The 20,869-nt window shown below is 46.3% G+C and overlaps 2 protein-coding genes across 6 annotated transcripts in view; one reads left to right on the top strand and one right to left on the bottom strand.

Annotated features, from left to right (window-relative positions):
* CENPP (centromere protein P) overlaps positions 1-20,869 on the top strand; it is a 748,246-nt gene that overhangs the window by 327,209 nt on the left and 400,168 nt on the right. The window lies entirely within an intron of this gene.
* ASPN (asporin) overlaps positions 16,764-20,869 on the bottom strand; it is an 86,033-nt gene continuing 81,927 nt past the window's right edge. For both annotated transcript variants that reach the window (XM_063940708.1, XM_063940709.1), the window contains exon 8: positions 16,764-18,740. In XM_063940708.1, the coding sequence (XP_063796778.1) occupies positions 18,543-18,740 (198 nt within the window). In that variant the 3' untranslated portion in view covers positions 16,764-18,542. The remainder of the gene's footprint in view (positions 18,741-20,869) is intronic.

Here is a 20,869-nt window from a genome sequence, read left to right as displayed (position 1 = left end):
TATCCTGGAACTAAGGGCCATTTACAATGCCCTAAGTCAGGCAAGGCCTCTGCTTCAGGGTCAGCCGGTGCTGATCCAGTCGGACAACATCACAGCAGTCGCCCACGTAAACAGACAGGGCGGCACAAGAAGCAGGAGGGCAATGACGGAAGTTGCAAGGATTCTTCGCTGGGCGGAAAATGAACCGTTGGGAAAAACCAAAGGTGGACATGATGGCGTCCCGCCTCAACAAAAAACTGGACAGATATTGCGCCAGGTCAAGGGACCCTCAGGCAATAGCTGTGGACGCTCTGGTAACACCGTGGGTGTACCAGTCAGTGTATGTGTTCCCTCCTCTGCCTCTCATACCCAAGGTACTGAGAATCATAAGAAGGAGAGGAGTAAGGACTATACTCGTGGCTCCGGATTGGCCAAGAAGGACTTGGTACCCGGAACTTCAAGAGATGCTCACGGAAGACCCGTGGCCTCTACCTCTAAGAAAGGACCTGCTCCAGCAGGGACCATGTCTGTTCCAAGACTTACCGCGGCTGCGTTTGACGGCATGGCGGTTGAACGCCGGATCCTGAAGGAAAAAGGCATTCCGGATGAAGTCATCCCTACCCTGATCAAAGCCAGGAAGGATGTAACTGTGCAACATTATCACCGTATTTGGCGTAAATATGTTGCGTGGTGTGAGGCCAGGAAGGCCCCTACAGAGGAATTTCAACTGGGTCGTTTCCTGCATTTCCTGCAAACAGGACTGTCTATGGGCCTAAAATTAGGGTCCATTAAGGTTCAAATTTCGGCCCTGTCAATATTCTTCCAAAAGGAACTAGCTTCAGTTCCTGAAGTTCAGACGTTTGTCAAGGGAGTACTGCATATACAGCCTCCTTTTGTGCCTCCAGTGGCACCTTGGGATCTCAATGTAGTTTTGGGGTTCCTAAAATCACATTGGTTTGAACCACTCACCACTGTGGACTTAAAATATCTCACATGGAAAGTGGTAATGCTGTTAGCCCTGGCCTCAGCCAGGCGTGTCTCAGAATTAGCGGCTTTATCCTATAAAAGCCCTTACCTAATTTTTCATACGGACAGGGCAGAATTGAGGACTCGTCCTCAATTTCTCCCTAAGGTGGTTTCAGCATTTCACTTAAACCAGCCTATTGTGGTGCCTGCGGCTACTAGGGACTTGGAGGATTCCAAGTTGCTGGACGTAGTCAGGGCCCTGAAAATATATGTTTCCAGGACGGCTGGAGTCAGAAAATCTGACTCGCTGTTTATCCTGTATGCACCCAACAAGCTGGGTGCTCCTGCTTCTAAGCAGACTATTGCTCGTTGGATTTGTAGTACAATTCAGCTTGCACATTCTGTGGCAGGCCTGCCACAGCCAAAATCTGTAAAAGCCCATTCCACACGGAAAGTGGGCTCATCTTGGGCGGCTGCCCGAGGGGTCTCGGCTTTACAACTTTGCCGAGCAGCTACTTGGTCAGGGGCAAACACGTTTGCTAAATTCTACAAATTTGATACCCTGGCTGAGGAGGACCTGGAGTTCTCTCATTCGGTGCTGCAGAGTCATCCGCACTCTCCCGCCCGTTTGGGAGCTTTGGTATAATCCCCATGGTCCTTTCGGAGTCCCCAGCATCCACTAGGACGTCAGAGAAAATAAGAATTTACTTACCGACAATTCTATTTCTCATAGTCCGTAGTGGATGCTGGGCGCCCATCCCAAGTGCGGATTGTCTCAATACTTGTACATAGTTATTGTTACAAAAAAATCGGGTTATTATTGTTGTGAGCCATCTTTTCAGAGGCTCCTCTGTTATCATGCTGTTAACTGGGTTCAGATCACAGGTTGTACAGTGTGATTGGTGTGGCTGGTATGAGTCTTACCCGGGATTCAAAATCCTTCCTTATTGTGTACGCTCGTCCGGGCACAGTATCCTAACTGAGGCTTGGAGGAGGGTCATAGGGGGAGGAGCCAGTGCACACCAGGTAGTCTTAAAGCTTTTACTTTTGTGCCCAGTCTCCTGCGGAGCCGCTATTCCCCATGGTCCTTTCGGAGTCCCCAGCATCCACTACGGACTATGAGAAATAGAATTATCGGTAAGTAAATTCTTATTTTTTTTTAGCTATTGTCTACTTGCACCGTTGAATTCAATAGCATTGGGACAAAATTAGAAATACAGACACAATCTCCTAAAATAAATTGTAGTACAGCAGCTTCATTATCTGATTTTGTTATTTAGCAGATAAATCTACAGAGCGGTAATGCCCCCTACACATTATGCCGCCGAGCTGCCCGACGGCAGAGACGGCCGAAGGGTGACCCTCGGCGATGGGGGAGGTGACAGGGGTAGTGAATTTTCTTCACTCCCCACGTATCTGGTCAGATGGACGACACTCATTAGGTCGACCACTATTGGTAGACATGGACAAATTTTCAACACATGAAAGGTCGACACATGAAAGGTTGATATGCGTTTTTCACATTTTCTCATACGTCCTAGAGGATGCTGGGGTCATCATAGAACCATGGGGTATAGACGGGATCCGCAGGAGACATGGGCACTTTGAGACTTTGAAAGGGTGTGAACTGGTTCCTCCCTCTATGCCCCTCCTCCAGACTCCAGTTTTAGAATTGTGCCCAGGGAGACTGGACGCACTACAGGGAGCTCTACTGAATATATTATTTAGAATTTAAAATATTTTAAACTGAGTTTCTTTTTTATTAGTTTTTTTATGTTCAGGGAGGCTGCTGGCAACAGTCTCGCTGCTTCGTGGGACTTAGGGGAGAGAAGTATGACCAACTTCTAGTGAGTTCAAGGGCACTGCTTCTGGCTACAGGACACCATTAGCTCCTGAGGGTGCTGATCGCTGGGTACGCCTAGATGCTCACTCCCGCAGCCGGCCGTCACCCCCTTTCAGAGCCAGAGGTCAGAAGACAGGTGAGTAACCGAAGAAAAGTAGGCTTCAGCTTCACTGATGGCAGTGAAGCTGAAGTCTTGCAGGGCTGGGGGGGGGGGGGGGGGGGGGGCTGCTAAAATCATCCTCATTATTCCACTGGCAAGAGGGGACATTAGTGCCACGGCACTGTCCTAACCCCAGCCAGTATGAATATCAGAAAAAGCGGGACAGAAGCGCGCCATTAAGGGGGCGGAGCTTCTTCCTCACAGCTCACGGCACCATTTCCTTTCCGCATGCTGCAGAGACGCTGGTCTTCCTCACACTGACAAGTACCAGGGGTACAAAACGGGGGAGGGAGGCAGATCAATTGGTGCAATATATATGTGATTGTAAAAGCGCTTTAGGTCTGAGGCAAATTCTTGGTGACTTCAGACCCATTGATTTAGCGCTGGGTTGTGAGCTGGCAAATCCCCTCTGTGTTTCTCTGACAGACTTTACTGTGGGTCTGTCCCCTATATGCTCGGCGTGTCTGTGGGTGTTTGGTGCACGTGTGTCGACATGTCTGAGGCTGAAGGCTCTTCCCAGGAGGAGGCTGTATTAGGGACACAAACGGCTGCGGGGGTGACTCTGTCGGCACCGCCGACGCCGGATTGGGTGATTGTGTTGAACGCCTTGAATGCTAATGTGGCTCTTATTAGTAAGAGGCTAGATAAGTCTGAGTCTCAGACCCAGGCATGGAAGAAATCTGTAGAAGATATGTTATTGCAAAGTCGGGTCCCCTCAGGGTCGCAGAAACGTCCACTGGCCCAGTTGGCTGACACTGATACCGACACGGACACTGATTCCAGTGTCGACTATAGCGATTCCAGATTAGATCCAAAATTGGCAAAGAGCATTCAGTACATGATTGTGGCGGTTAAAGAGGTATTACATATCCCTGATTAAAGGGTCTGTATGTATAAGGAAAGGAAACCTGAGGTGACGTTTCCTCCCTCTCATGAACTGAACACGCTATTTGAAAAAGTCTAGGAAGGTCCTGACAAAAAGTTTCAGATTCCCAAAAGAATTACGGTAGCTTATCCGTTTCCCTCGGCGGATAGGGAAAAGTGGGAGTCACCCCCCACTGTGGACAAGGCCCTGTCACATTTGTCTAAAAAGGTGGCTCTCCCGTCACCTGACACGGCGGCCCTTACGGATCCTTCGGATCGTTTAACAAGAAACTACGTTAAAGTCCATTTATGCGACCACAGGTACGCTACTCAGATCTGTCATTGCGTCTGCGTGGGTAAGTAGTGCTATCGAAAAGTGGGCAGACAACTTGTCTTCTGAAATAGATACCCTAGATAGGGATAGCATCCTCTTAACGCTGGGTTCTATCAAGGACGCTGCAGCATACCTTAAGGAAGCTGCGAGAGATATTGGTCTTTTGGGATCAAAGGCCAATGCCATGGCAGTCTCAGCTAGTCGAGCGTTGTGGATTCACCAATGGAATGCTGATGCTGATTCCAAGAAAAGTATGGAGTCTCTACCATATAAAGGTAAGGCCTTATTTGGTGACGGCCTTGATGATTTGGTATCTACAGCTACCGCGGGTAAGTCATCCTTTTGGCCTTATGTTCCTCCACAACAAAGAAAACACATCACTATCAGATGCAGTCCTTTCGGCCCAATAAATACAGAAAGGGCTGAGGTTCTTCCTTCCTTGCTACTAGAGGAAGGGGAAGAGGTAAACGATCACCAGCCTTGTCAGGCTCCCAGGAGCAGAAGTCCTCCCAGGCTTCTGCCAATTCCACCGCATGATGTTGGGGCTCCTATGCGGGAGTCCGCACCGGTGGGGGCACGTCTCAAACTCTTCAGTCAGTTTTGGGTTCGTTCGGACCTAGACCCATGGGTTTTACAAATAGTATCCCAAGGGTACAAGCTGGAGTTTTAAGACGTTCCCCCTCGCCGTTTTTTTCAAATCGGCCTTACCAGCTTCTCTTCCGGACGGAGGTAGTTTGCGACGCAATACAAAAGTTGTGTCAAAATCAAGTTATCGTCAGGGTTCCCCAGTCACAACAGGGAGAAGGTTTTTATTCGAGCCTGCTTGTAGTCCCGAAGCCAGACGGCTCGGTCAGACCAATCCTAAACCTGAAATCCCTAAATTTCTACCTAAAGAAATTAAAATTCAAGATGGAGTCTCTCCGAGTAGTGATCTCCAGTCTGGAGGAAGGGGATTTTATGGTGTCGGTGGACATAAAGGATGCCTGCTTACATGTTCCCATTTATCCTCCGCTTCAGGCTTACCTGAGGTTTGCAATTCAGGATTGTCATTACCAATTTCAACCGTTGCCGTTTGGTCTGTCCACGGCTCCGAGTGATGGCGGAGATGATGGTTCTCCTTCGCAAGCAATGAGTCACGATTATCCCATACTTGGACGATCTCCTGATAAAGGCAAGATCCAGTTGGTGCAAAACGTTGCACTCTCCCTGACGGTTCTTCAGCAACATGGTTGGCTCCTAAACTTGCCAAAATCACAGTTGATTCCGACGACACGGTTGTCGTTTTTGGGAATGATGTTAGACACAGAACTAGAGAGAGTCTTTCTTCCAGTGGACAAGACTCTGGAACTTCAGAGTCTTGTCAAACAAATTTTGAAACCAGCAAGAGTGTCAATCCATCAATGCATTCGGTTGCTGGGGAAGATGGTTGCGGCCTATGAGGCCATTCAGTTTGGCAGGTTCCATGCCAGGGTGTTCCAGTGGGACCTGTTGGACAAGAGGTCCGGGTCCCACCTACACATGCAGCGGAGGATAATCCTGTCTTCCAAAACCAGGGTATCACTCCTGTGGTGGCTGCACAGCTCTCACCCCTAGAGGGGCGCAGGTTCGGGATACAGGACTGGATCCTGCTGACCACGGATGCAAGCCTCCGAGGCTGGGGGTCAGTCACAATGGGAGAAAACTTCCAAGGACGATGGTCAAGTCAGGAAACTTGTCTCCACATAAATGTTCTAGAGTTAAGGGCCATTTACAACGGCCTTCTGCAAGCAGAACATCTTCTTCGAGATCTGCCTGTACTGATCCAGTCGGACAATGTAACAGCAGTAGCACACATAAACCGTCAGGGCGGAACGAAAAGCAGAGCGGCAATGGCAGAAGCCACAAGGATTTTCCGCTGGGCGGAAAAGCATACAAGTGCTCTGTCAGCGATCTTCATTCCAGGAGTGGACAACTGGAAAGCAGACTTCCTCAGCAGACACGATCTCCATCCAGGAGAGTGGGGCCTCCACCAAGAAGTCTTCGCAGAGGTGACAAGTCGTTGGGGAGTTCCTCAAGTAGACATGGTGGCATCTTGTCTCAACAAGAAGCTTCAGAGATATTACTCAAGGTCAAGGGACCCTCAAGCAATTGCAGTGGATGCACTGGTGACACCGTGGGTGTTTCAGTCGGTGTATGTATTCCCTCCACTTCCTCTCATTCCAAAGGTTCTAAAGATCATAAGAAGAACAAAGATCCGGGCGATCCTCATTGTCCCAGACTGGCCAAGGAGGGCTTGGTATCCAGATCTTCAGGAATTGCTCATAGGAGAACCCTGGTCTTTTCCTCTGCGCGAGGACCTGTTACAACAGGGGCCGTGCGTGTATCAGGACTACGTTTGACGGTATGGCGGTTGAGCGCAAAATCCTAGCCCGTAAGGGTATTCCCAGTGAAGTCATTCCCACACTTATTTAGGCCAGAAAAGGGGTAACGTCTAAACATTACCACCGTATTTGGAGAAAATATGTTTCTTGGTGTGAATCCAAGGGGGCTCCTACGGAAGAGTTTCGGCTAGGACGTTTTCTCCATTTTCTACAAGCAGGTGTGGATGCGGGCCTAAAATTGGGCTCAATTAAGGTAAAGATTTCGGCCTTATCGGTTTTCTTTCAGAAACAATTGGCCTCCCTTCCAGAAGTTCAGACTTTCGTGAAAGGCGTGTTGCACATCCAACCTTCGTTTGTGCCTTCAGTGGCACCATGGGATCTTAATGTGGTGTTGCAGTTCCTTCAATCACATTGGTTTGAACCTTTACGGTGGAATTGAAATTCCTCACTTGGAAAGTGGTCATCCTGTTGGCCTTGTCATCTGCAAGGCGGGTGTCTTAGTTAGCGGCCTTGTCTCACAAGAGCCCTTATTTGATCTTCCATGAAGATAGAGCTGAATTGAGGACACGTCAACAATTTCTACCGAAGGTGGTTTCCTCTTTCCACATGAACCAACCTATTGTGTTGCCTTTGGCTACTGACGCCTTAGCTGAGTCAAAATCTCTGGATGTGGTCAGAGCTTTGAAGATTTATGTCGCCAGAACGGCTCGGATTAGGAAAACAGAGGCTCTGTTTGTCCTGTATGCTCCCAACAAGGTTGGGTGTCCTGCTTCCAAGCAGACCATTGCACGCTGGATCTGTAACACGATTCAGCATGCTCATTCCACAGCTGGATTGCCGTTACCGGTATCGATGAAGGCCCATTCTACTAGAAAGTTGGTCTCATCCTGGGCGGCTGCCCAGGGAGTCTCGGCATTGCAACTTTGCCGAGCAGCTACTTGGTCAGGGTCAAACACATTTGCAAAGTTCTACAAGTTTGACACCTTGGCCAATGAAGACCTTAAGTTTGGTCAATCGGTACTGCAGAGTCATCCGCACTCTCCCGCCCGTTCTAGAGCTTTGGTATAACCCCATGGTTCTATGATGACCCCAGCATCCTCTAGGACGTATGAGAAAATAGGATTTTAATACCTACCGGTAAATCGTTTTCTCTTAGTCCGTAGAGGATGCTGGGCGCCCGTCCGAGTGCGTACTGTATCTGCAGTTATTTGTTGGGGTTACACACATGTTGTGTTACGTTAGTGTCAGCATGTTGCTGCAATTGTTCATGCCGTCGGCTTGTGTTCTGTTGAATGCCACGTTCTGCGGCATGCTTGAGGTGTGAGCTGGTATGAATCTCACCTATCATCAGATGCTAAACAGCAGAGTGACCTTGCTGCTGAAAACCATATGGCCTTTGCTGATTGATCTGTAGCTGCCTAATGTTACTTTTTAATTATCCAGGAGTACAGGAAGTGAGGTCATAACTAATGGACATTAGGAATCACCCCTCTCTGGTATAAATAGGACCTCCAGACTCACTGTTGTTATCCCCATGATGAAGTCCAACTATTGACGGACGAAACGCGTCGGGACGCTTTGCAGATATCCAATTTATGGGCAGATAAGCTTTATATGTTTTTATTTCTTGTACGTGTGTCATTCAGCCATTCTTATATTATTGTATTAAATTTATGTTTTTAAATTTTACACTGATGTGGCTAAGAAATATTTACTAATGGGAATTTGCTAAATCCCTAATGATGCCGCTCTGATCCAGACAGTGTATATGCGACATGTTTTATGAATGGTACACACTATGTTTTGCTTTGTTTTTATTTCCATGTACTGAATCCAAATGAAGGATGACAGATCATTGCATATCTAAATCAGATAAGTGATCAAGTCAAACCTACCACCTCACCTATCCGTGTTCACCTTTTATATATTTTAAAAAACACATTTTGGCGCTTGTGTTCTCCTCTTCTTATATTCACCTTTATGTGTCTAACAAACACAAATTTCTGTTTCATAAGCTGCCACTCAAAGAAATATTGAGACGTGTTATATGCTAGAATTAGGTGTTTCTATGTAATTTTGTAAAACTAGTACCACAAACATTACCTAAGCGCCGGCTTCTCCACTTCTCTCTGAATCTCACCTTAGTTTAACAATAAATCCTTTCCTCGAAATATCTGTCTCCCTGGGCACAGTTCCGATAACTGGAGTCTGGAGGAGGGGCATAGAGGAGCCAGTTCACACCCTTTCAAAGTCTTAAAGTGCCCATGTCTCCTGCGGATCCCGTCTATACCCCATGGTTCTATGATGACCCCAGCATCCTCTACGGACTAAGAGAAAAGGATTTACCGGTAGGTATTAAAACCCTAATTTTTTTTTTTAATTTTTTTGGAACTTTTTCATACATTACGATCCACGTGGACTACGATTGGGACCGGTAATCTGTGCCCGAAGCATGGTGAGCGAACGCGGTGCACTTATTGGGGTTCCCCCTCAGTTTACGCAGAAAACGACACCCAAACAAGTAAAAAAAAATACTTGTCGACCTTCTCATGTGTCGACCATTAGTCCATGTCAACCATGGCAATGTCGACCAATAGTGGTCGACCCAATGAGTGTCGACCTTAACATTGTTGACCATTCATACCGGAACCCCCGGCTCCATAGCAGTGCATGCTAATATGGACAATCTGGTCCATATTGGCCGGCCTGCATGCATAAGCGACGGGGCACCAACGATGGTGCCTACACACTAAACGATATGAACGAGAACGTTCATATATGTTTAGTAAAATCGATTAGTGTGTAGGGCCCTAAAGAGTGGGCATCTATGAATTGAATAGCTGTGTTGTGGACTTTTCTTATCCCATTATCATGTAAGAAGGGACATTTGGATCTTTTCTTGCAATCAGATCAGGGCATCGCCAAATGTGAAATTAACTTAAAAGTACATAGAAGGTCAGCCAGTGAATAAAAGCTGTTGATTTTACCCAGGAAAGCATCCAAGTGTATTTTTCACTTATAGGAAGCAAAGAAACTTGCTGTGCTGGTATTTTACACCCTATCTCATGCCAAAAAGCTCACCTGTTGTCACATTTGGTGATTTGTCAATTGATTGAATTGTGACTCATGGCTTAGTCATCAAAATTCTACATTGGAAACCTTACCCTACAGTATATGAACCTGTTCCTTATAGCTGCATATCTCTGCAATAAATGATTTTGTATGTCTGCTTATAAATAAAGCCTTGCCGTGACAGTGGCACAATATGGCCGCATATGCGCAGAATCATTTTGCAGATCACAGGGAAAGGGGTGCATGGCAAGTATGCAGTGGGTTCCCAGTAGTGACATAGTGGTCTGAAAATCCTGTTTGCTTTCAGGGCCAAGCTCTGAAAGATAAGCTTTTCACAGATGGGTTAATTTCCTATACCTTCGTTCCCTTTGAGAATAGTGGGGACTGTTATCTGCAGTATTTTGCTGGGAGGCTTCTGGGAGATCTATCAAGGGAAAGGGCCAGGTTGGAGGAGCAGGGGCATGCTGCTTAAATTTGCATAATCACGGCCTCACCCTCAATGTAAAGCCATGATTTGAAAGTCTGGGTGATTGGGCAACAATGTTATTAGTCGCTGGGTGCTATGTTTCCGTAGACCAGTGTAGGCACAGTAGACTCTGAAAAAAGATAGTGAAGAATAAAATAATCAAGAAATAAAGTATGGGGGGGTGGGGGGAGTGGTTAAGGGGAATGAAGAAAGACGAAGAAAGAGATACAGGTATAGGAGGAAAAGGGAAAGTTAGGGACAGGAGAAAGAGGAGGACAGATAGAAAGATGGGAGGAAGATGGGTAGAGAAACAAATTTGGGAGAGAGAGGAAGAAGAGGAGAAGATGGGAGGAAAAAGCCTGCAACACCGAGAACAATAGCTAGCAACCCAGTAATGATCAAAATGCTAATACTTATATAAACAAGTGTGGCTAAAAACACTGTTTCTCTATCGTCCTAAGTGGATGCTGGGGTTCCTGAAAGGACCATGGGGAATAGCGGCTCCGCAGGAGACAGGGCACAAAAAAGTAAAGCTTTACTAGGTCAGGTGGTGTGCACTGGCTCCTCCCCCTATGACCCTCCTCCAGACTCCAGTTAGATTTTGTGCCCGAACGAGAAGGGTGCAATCTAGGTGGCTCTCCTAAAGAGCTGCTTAGAGAAAGTTTAGTTTAGGTTTTTTTTTCTTTACAGTGAGTCCTGCTGGCAACAGGATCACTGCAACGTGGGACTTAGGGGGAAAGTAGTAAACTCACCTGCATGCAGAGTGGATTTGCTGCTTGGCTACTGGACACCATTAGCTCCAGAGGGATCGAACACAGGCCCAGCCGTGGAGTCCGGTCCCGGAGCCGCGCCGCCGACCCCCTTGCAGATGCTGAAGCGTGAAGAGGTCCGGAAACCGGCGGCTGAAGACTCCTCAGTCTTCATAAGGTAGCGCACAGCACTGCAGCTGTGCGCCATTTTCCTCTCAGCACACTTCACTGGGCAGTCACTGAGGGTGCAGAGCGCTGGGGGGGGGCGCTCTGAGAGGCAAATATAAACCTTATACAAGGCTAAAAATACCTCACATATAGCCCATAGGGGCTATATGGAGATATTTAACCCCTGCCTGACTGGAAAAATAGCGGGAGAAGAACCCGCCGAAAAAGGGGCGGGGCCTATCTCCTCAGCACACGGCGCCATTTTCTGTCACAGCTCCGCTGGTCAGAACGGCTCCCAGGTCTCTCCCCTGCACTGCACTACAGAAACAGGGTAAAACAGAGAGGGGGGGCACATTAATGGCTATATATATATATATATTAAAGCAGCTATAAGGGAGCACTTAATATAAGGATATCCCTTGTATATATAGCGCTTTGTGGTGTGTGCTGGCAGACTCTCCCTCTGTCTCCCCAAAAGGGCTAGTGGGTCCTGTCTTCATTAGAGCATTCCCTGTGAGTTTGCGGTGTGTGTCGGTACGTGGTGTCGACATGTATGAGGACGATATTGGTGTGGAGGCGGAGCAATTGCCAAATATGCAGATGTCACCCCCCAGGGGGTCGACACCAGAATGGATGCCTTTATTTGTGGAATTACGTGATGGTTTATCTTCCCTTAAACAGTCAGTTGAGGACATGAGGCGGCCGGACAATCAATTAATGCCTGTCCAGGCGCCTCAAACACCGTCAGGGGCTGTAAAACGCCCTTTGCCTCAGTCGGTCGACACAGACCCAGACACGGGCACTGATTCCAGTGACGACGGTAGAAATTCAAACGTATTTTCCAGTAGGGCCACACGTTATATGATTTTGGCAATGAAGGAGACGTTACATTTAGCTGATACTACAGATACCGTAAAACAGGGTATTATGTATGGTGTGAAAAAACTACAAACAGTTTTTCCTGAATCAGAAGAATTAAATGACGTGTGTGATGAAGCGTGGGTTGCTCCTGATAAAAAGTTGATAATTTCAAAAAAGTTATTGGCATTATACCCTTTCCCGCCAGAGGTTAGGGCGCGCTGGGAAACACCCCCTAAGGTGGACAAGGCGCTCACACGCTTATCCAAACAAGTGGCGTTACCCTCTCCTGAGACGGCCGCACTTAAGGATCCATCAGATAGAAAGATGGAAGTTATTCAAAAGAATATATACACACATGCAGGTGTTATACTACGACCAGCTATAGCAACTGCCTGGATGTGCAGTGCTGGAGTAGTTTGGTCAGAATCCCTGATTGAAAATATTGATACCCTAGATAGGGACAATGTTTTACTGTCGTTAGAACAAATAAAGGATGCATTTATCTATATGCGTGATGCACAGAGGGATATTTGCACACTGGCATCTCGGGTGAGTGCTATGTCCATTTCAGCCAGAAGAGCCTTATGGACACGACAGTGGACAGGCGATGCGGATTCAAAACGTCACATGGAGGTTTTGCCGTATAAAGGGGAGGAGTTATTTGGAGTTGGTCTATCAGACTTGGTGGCCACGGCTACTGCCGGGAAATCCACTTTTTTACCTCAAGTCACTCCCCAACAGAGAAAGGCACCGACCTTTCAACCGCAGCCTTTTCGCTCCTACAAAAATAAGAGAGCAAAGGGCTTGTCGTACCTGCCACGAGGCAGAGGAAGAGGGAAGAGACACCAACAGGCAGCTCCTTCCCAGGAACAGAAGCCCTCCCCGGCTCCTGCAAAAACCTCAGCATGACGCTGGGGCCTCTCAAGCGGACTCGGGGACAGTGGGGGGCCGTCTCAAAAATTACAGCGCGCAGTGGGCTCACTCGCAGGTAGACCCCTGGATCCTGCAGATAATATCTCAGGGGTACAGGTTGGAATTAGAGACGGATCCTCCTCATCGTTTCCTGAAGTCTGCCTTACCAACCGTCTCTTCCGAAAGGGAGAGGGTGTTGGAAGCCATTCACAAGCTGTACGCTCAGCAGGTGATAGTCAAAGTACCCCTATTACAACAAGGAAAGGGGTATTATTCCACTCTATTTGTGGTACCGAAGCCGGATGGCTCGGTAAGGCCTATTCTAAATCTGAAGTCCTTGAACCTCTACATAAAAAAGTTCAAGTTCAAGATGGAGTCACTCAGAGCAGTGATAGCGAACCTGGAAGAAGGGGACTTTATGGTATCCTTGGACATCAAGGATGCGTATCTACACGTTCCGATTTACCCCGCACACCAGGGGTACCTCAGGTTCATTGTTCAAAACTGTCACTATCAGTTTCAGACGCTGCCGTTCGGATTGTCCACGGCGCCTCGGGTCTTTACCAAGGTAATGGCCGAGATGATGATTCTTCTTCGAAGAAAAGGCGTATTAGTTATCCCATACTTGGACGATCTCCTAATAAGGGCAAGGTCCAGAGAATAGCTGGAGACAGCTTTAGCACTATCTCAAGAGGTGCTAAGACAACACGGGTGGATTCTGAATATTCCAAAATCCCATTTAATCCCGACAACTCGTCTGCTGTTCCTAGGAATGATTCTGGACACGGTTCAGAAAAAGGTTTTCCTTCCAGAGGAAAAAGCCAAGGAGTTATCCGATCTGGTCAGGAACCTCCTAAAACCAGGAAAAGTGTCAGTACATCAATGCACAAGAGTCCTGGGAAAAATGGTGGCTTCTTACGAAGCAATTCCATTCGGCAGATTCCATGCAAGAATATTCCAAAGGGATCTGTTGGACAAATGGTCAGGGTCGCATCTGCAGATGCACCTGCGAATAACCCTGTCACCAAAGACAAGGGTGTCACTTCTGTGGTGGTTGCAGAAGGCTCACCTATTAGAAGGCCGCAGATTCGGCATTCAGGATTGGATCCTGGTGACCACGGACGCCAGCCTGAGAGGCTGGGGAGCAGTCACACAAGGAAGAAACTTCCAGGGAGTATGGACGAGTCTGGAAAAGTCTCTTCACATAAACATTCTGGAACTAAGAGCAATCTACAATGCTCTAAGCCAGGCGGAACTTCTCCTGCAAGGAAAGCCGGTGTTGATTCAGTCGGACAACATCACGGCGGTCGCCCATGTAAACAGGCAGAGCGGCACAAGAAGCAGGAGTGCAATGGCAGAAGCTGCCAAGATTCTTCGCTGGGCGGAGAATCACGTGATAGCACTGTCAGCAGTGTTCATCCCGGGCGTGGACAACTGGGAAGCAGACTTCCTCAGCAGACACGATCTTCATCCGGGAGAGTGGGGTCTACATCCAGAAGTCTTCAACATGTTAATAGACCGTTGGGAAAGACCAATTGTAGACATGATGGCGTCTCGCCTCAACAAGAAACTGGACAAATATTGCGCCAGGTCAAGAGATCCACAGGCAATAGCTGTGGACGCACTGGTAACTCCTTGGGTGTACCAGTCAGTGTATGTGTTTCCTCCTCTGCCGCTCATACCAAAGGTATTGAAGATCATACGGCAAAGAAGAGTAAGAACAATACTAGTGGTTCCGGATTGGCCGAGAAGGACTTGGTATCCGGAACTTCAAGAGATGCTCACGGACGAACCGTGGCCTCTACCTCTGAGAAGGGACCTGCTACAGCAGGGTCCCTGTCTTTTTCAAGACTTACCGCGGCTGCGTTTGACGGCATGGCGGTTGAACGCCAGATCCTAAAAGGGAAAGGCATTCCAGAAGAAGTCATTCCTACCTTGATTAAGGCACGGAAGGAAGTCACCGTGAAACATTATCACCGCATTTGGCGAAAATATGTAGCGTGGTGCGAGGATCGGAGGGTTCCGACGGAGGAATTCCAACTGGGTCGTTTCCTACATTTCCTGCAATCAGGATTATCTATGGGTCTCAAATTGGGATCCATTAAGGTTCAAATTTCGGCCCTGTCAATATTCTTCCAAAAAGAATTGGCCTCTGTCCCTGAGGTCCAGACTTTTGTCAAGGGAGTACTGCATATACAGCCTCCTGTGGTGCCTCCGGTGGCACCGTGGGATCTAAATGTAGTTTTAGATTTCCTCAAATCCCATTGGTTTGAACCATTGAAAAAGGTGGATTTGAAATATCTCACATTGAAAGTGACTATGTTACTAGCCCTGGCCTCTGCCAGGAGAGTATCTGAATTGGCGGCTTTATCTTATAAAAGTCCTTATCTAATCTTCCATTCGGATAGGGCAGAACTGCGGACTCGTCCGCATTTTCTCCCTAAAGTGGTATCAGCATTTCATCTGAACCAACCTATTGTGGTGCCTGCGGCCACTAGCGACTTGGAGGACTCCAAGTTGTTGGACGTTGTCAGAGCCTTAAAAATATACATTGCAAGGACGGCTGGAGTCAGAAAATCTGACTCGCTGTTTATATTGTATGCACCCAACAAGTTGGGCGCACCTGCTTCTAAGCAGTCGATTGCTCGTTGGATTTGTAACACAATTCAACTTGCACATTCTGTGGCAGGCCTGCCACAGCCTAAAACTGTAAAAGCCCACTCCACAAGGAAGGTGGGCTCATCTTGGGCGGCTGCCCGAGGGGTCTCGGCATTACAACTCTGCCGAGCAGCTACGTGGTCGGGGGAGAACACGTTTGTAAAATTTTACAAATTTGATACCCTGGCAAAGGAGGACCTGGAGTTCTCTCATTCGGTGCTGCAGAGTCATCCGCACTCTCCCGCCCGTTTGGGAGCTTTGGTATAATCCCCATGGTCCTTTCAGGAACCCCAGCATCCACTTAGGACGATAGAGAAAATAAGAATTTACTTACCGATAATTCTATTTCTCGGAGTCCGTAGTGGATGCTGGGCGCCCATCCCAAGTGCGGATTATCTGCAATACTTGTACATAGTTATTGTTAACTAATTCGGGTTATTGTTAAGGAGCCATCTTTAAGAGGCCCTTTCTGTTGTCATACTGTTAACTGGGTTTAGATCACAAGTTGTACGGTGTGATTGGTGTGGCTGGTATGAGTCTTACCCGGGATTCAAAATGCCTCCCTTATTGTGTATGCTCGTCCGGGCACAGTACCTAACTGGAGTCTGGAGGAGGGTCATAGGGGGAGGAGCCAGTGCACACCACCTGACCTAGTAAAGCTTTACTTTTTTGTGCCCTGTCTCCTGCGGAGCCGCTATTCCCCATGGTCCTTTCAGGAACCCCAGCATCCACTACGGACTCCGAGAAATAGAATTATCGGTAAGTAAATTCTTATTTTTTATATGCTTTAAAAACGCCAAAAGATGTTATAAAAACTTAACTTGAGAACAGTGGGTGGTCAGTACTGACCACCCACTGTTCTCAAGTTAAGTTTGAATTCCTATCCTTTTATTTCTCGGTAGTTTTATTTGGGAAGAATTTTTCTTGTATTTTAAAATTATTTTTTGAAACTGTTTTTACTCTCATATATATTAAAAACTTACTTTTATAATTTTATAACATCTTTTGGCGTTTTTAAAGCATATAAAAACAGTGTTTTTAGCCACACTTGTCGCCGGTACCCCTATCCCCCCGTTTCTTATACCTTTTAACAATACTATACCAGTGTTGTATTTTTAGGGTTGGGCTGACACCATTTTACAAGGTTACGTGGGCTTTTAGCTTTTCATCGAAATTTTGTAATTTATTTATATAGTTTTACTGAGATTTTCACCTCACAAGTGGCGCTGTACTATCTTTTTGCACTTACATAAACAACTGTCAATTTACCAAGTTATCGTGTACACTGATTCCTGCTATTCAGGGATGGGCAACATTTAACGATCCACTGACATTAATGTTTCTGCAAAAATCCAAAACAGAACTGAAGAGAAGGTTTTCAAAATACTTTTATTATTAAAAGACAGTATAATTGGAAGACTTAATTTATTATGCTCATACAGAACAAATGTACAGTAACGAGATATATGCGTTCCTCCTTTTTACAACACAACAGTTTTTAAGCATAAAATGAGTGAAGTGGGTAATTGTTTTGTCTTACTATAGTTGTAATAAGTGTATGTCTATCTAGAGTAGCTCAGGTGTAGAAAATGAGATAACATTTAAAAATACTATGTATAAGCAAATGAATTTCTCTGCATCCATATATGAATGATTCCTTTAAATTGTTATTAGTCAATCCAGTGGTACCATGCATGTCAAATTTTTTGTAGCATGGACATCCAAACAAGAGCTAAAGAGGTATATTTAGCAACCAATCAGATTCTAGATATTTTATTGTAGAAGGTGCTAGATAAACGATAAGTAGAATCTGGTTGCTATGAGCAACATCTCCACTTCTAAAAACGCACACTTTAGTAAATATAGCCCCAAGAATTCAACTCCTTGTATAACAACTGATGTACAGATGTGTCCTCACACAGCTTTGTTCAAAAATGCAGCATGGCGTGGCATTGCCGCGATGTGTACGCATCGTGGGAACGCGAACCACTACAATCCCTTTCATCTGCTAGTATTCTCGGGTGCATGCATAAGCACACACCTGCAATTGTCGCCTGGGAAACCCGCTCATAACTACGGGTAGCGGGAGCTTAACATCCCGCTACCCGTACCCGTACATGGCAGCCGTGTGTGTGGCAGCATGAGCATCCTAGTACCGATGCCTGCGAACGCACTGCAATTTTAAGCATATAATAGCGTATGCATGCACCCACGAACGCCACGCTATGCTGGATTCTATGCCTGCGATGTGAACGCTTCGTAGGCAAAGATGTATGAGGACACATCTGTACACCATGACAGAAGATAAAAATAAATCCACCTCCAGAGGTGTTTTATATTTATTTTAATATTACACATCTTGGTTGACAGACACATTAACCATTAGTTTTTATTTTCTGGGAACTTACAGACAACATACTGTATTTACAGTATGTTGTAGGTCTGCATGCCAGTTTACCAACATCTCTTAAAATATAAATTGGGACATAATTCTACAGAATAGAAATGTGTTGGTATAAATATTAATGCCAGTTTTCCCGAGCTTTTTGATGCTGTCACTACTACTACTGTGTGATTACTATTTAACACACCGAAAAATATAGTAATAAACAAAACCATAATCATGAACAGATTTGAATATATGTAATACACAGTGAAAATAGATAAATATCCTGAATGTTATTTTTTATTGGAAATATAGTTCACATATTATGCCCATGGTTTGATTTGAACCTTTGGGCATCACTGCCGAAATGTAAATGTGACCATATCAAAACCCGTACCAGTAAAAGTGATTTGTATCACTGGGTTTGGGCTAGCACCATGTGTGAATCTGTTGTCAGGCAACAGAAGAATTGATTTACCTGGGTTGCATGGATTAAATTCGAGCTACAAGTTACAGATTTTCTTCTAAATCAAGTTTCAAGTATTTGATTACTACATTAGAAAGAATTTCATGCAATTACTCCGTAAACACATTTGCCCCAAGTTTTCTTTTCGGCAAGTATAATATTTGTGAATGCAAAAATGTGTTACAGTCCTATTCCTTGGTTTCTGGTGGCTATTCCTTGGTTTGCTTGTGGCAGAATACCAGTGCAGACTGATGTTATTATTCTCCTAAGGACTGAAGGCATCATACAATACTTGTTTCTACTTTCGGAAGTTCCCAATATGCACGCTGTTCCTACCCAGGGTGCAGCGAAATGTTGCAGGTTGCACTTCCCAGTATTTTACAGGATTTCCAAAAAGACTGATGCCACTATAGAGGGACTTCTTCAACTTGGGTGGTTTGGGACAGAAATCATTCACTTCCACTTTTCCAATGTTATTAGAGTGAAGAAATAAGACCTAGAAGTATACATACAGTAGAGAATAATTGTGATACTGTTAAAAGAAAACATTATCTTTGAAAGTAAGTTACCCTTCCCCTGTCCCTTACCCTAACCTTACCCTTACCCTAACCTTACCCTTACCCTGGGTGGCGGCTTCAGCTAACTCCCCATCTAATTATTATTATTATTGTTATCCTTTCTTTATATGGCACCACAAGGGTTCTGCAGTGCCCAATTACAGAGTACATAAACAAATTATCAAACAGGAAAACAGCAACTTGTAGGCCCTGCACACTCGGCGATGTGCCGCCGAGCTGCCCGACCGCCGATACGGGCGACCCGGCGGCGGGGGGGCAGTGATGGGGGGAGTGAAGTTTCTTCACTCCCCCCGTCACCCGGCTCCGTAGACTTGCAGGCAAATATGGACGATCTCGTCCATATTGGCCTGCATGCACAGCCGACATGGCCCCAGCGATGAACGAGCGCGGGGCCGCGCATCGTTCATCGCTGGAGCCTCCACACTGCACGATATGAACATTATCTCGTTCATTAATGAACGAGATCGTTCATATCGTGCAGTGATATCGGCATGTGTGTAGGGCCCATTACAGTTGATGACAATATAGGACAAGTACAGGGTAAACAAACATAGTTACATCAGCAGATGACACTGGAATAAGTATCAGGTGGCAGAAGACTGCTGGATTTGGTGCAGTTGAAGATTATTAAAGAAAGGATAAGCACATGAGGGAAGAGGGCCCTGCTCGTGAGAGCTTACATTCTAAAGGGGAGGGGTAGACAGACAGGGGTGACACAGACGAGGTACATAGAGAGCGTGGAACAGAGGGTTAGGATGAGATTTGGCTGGGTTTGGTGAAGAAGTTGGTCTTGAGAGCCCGTTTGAAGTTTTGTAGAGAGGTGGAGAGTCTGAGGGGGAGAGGTAGGGAATTCCAGAGAAGTGGTGCAGCACGTGAAAAATCTTGGAGGTAGGAGTGGGAGAAAGTAATCCGTAGGCAGGAGAGTTGGCGTGCATTAGTAGAGCGAAGAGGATGGGTGGGAGTGTAAAGGGAGATAAGGTCAGAGATGTAGATGGGAGAGGAGTGGGTGAGGGCTTTGTAAGTGAGTGTGAGAAGCTTGAAATGGATTCTGAAAGGGAAGGGGAGCCAGTGAAGGTCTAGTAAGAGAGGAGAGGTGGACTTGGTGCGTTTGGTGAGGAATATGAGCCGGGCAGCAGCATTGAGGATAGATTGGAGTGGAGAGAGGTATTTGTCAGGAATGCCAGTCAGGAGGAGATTACAGTAGTCCAGTCTGGAGATGACCAGTTAGTGGATAAGAGTCTTAGTAGCATCCTGGGTCAGAAAGGGTCAGATCCTGGAAATATTTTTTAGATGAAAACGGCAGGTTTGTGAGAGGTGCTGAATGTGTGGTTTGAAGGAGAGGGAGGAGTCAAGGATTACTCCAAGACAGCGCACTTGGGGGCTAGAGGAGATAGTAGTGCCATCGATAATGAGATTGTAGGAGGTGAGGTTATGCGGGAGGGAGGGAAAATGATCAGCTCGGTCTTAGACATGTTAAGTTTAAGAAAACGCTGGGACATCCAGGAAGAGGCAGCAGAGAGACAGTTGGAGATATGAGTGAGGAGAGCAAGGGAGAGGCCTAATGTCTAACCCATTCCCCCCCCTCCCCCTAACATTAATCGCCACCCCGATGTCACCTTCGGGATGTCGGCAGTTGATGTAGCCGTCGTCATTTACTGCAGCTAATTGAATTCCTCCCTAATTGTTTGTAAATTATATTATAGAATATGTAACATCATGCACAAAAGGGCAGAAGGGAAGCACAACTCATAATTATGCAGTGGGCTCTTCTAAGATGCCATGTTCTGTGATGGCATTGGTGCCACGATAGCTCAGAGAATCATGTCTGCATTACTTTAGAGTCCTGTTTTGTTATACTGTAGCTTCTACTTTACTTCCCTCCAGGTAAGCTCAGAGTACAGTAAAAATACATCAATTGGCGTCTTCAGCAACAATTAAATAATGATCACACCAGTAACATTTGCTATGCCTATTTACCAGCCTTAGATGAAAGACAGCTGCTAGGAACCAAGCAATAATCCTAAGGGGGTACAGCCAGCTATAGAGA

The sequence above is a fragment of the Pseudophryne corroboree genome, chromosome 9 (assembly GCF_028390025.1).
Source record: "Pseudophryne corroboree isolate aPseCor3 chromosome 9, aPseCor3.hap2, whole genome shotgun sequence".
NCBI classification, from domain to species: Eukaryota; Metazoa; Chordata; class Amphibia; order Anura; family Myobatrachidae; genus Pseudophryne; species Pseudophryne corroboree.
Note: the sequence above shows the minus strand (reverse complement) of the source record. Positions and strands in the feature narration are given on the sequence as shown.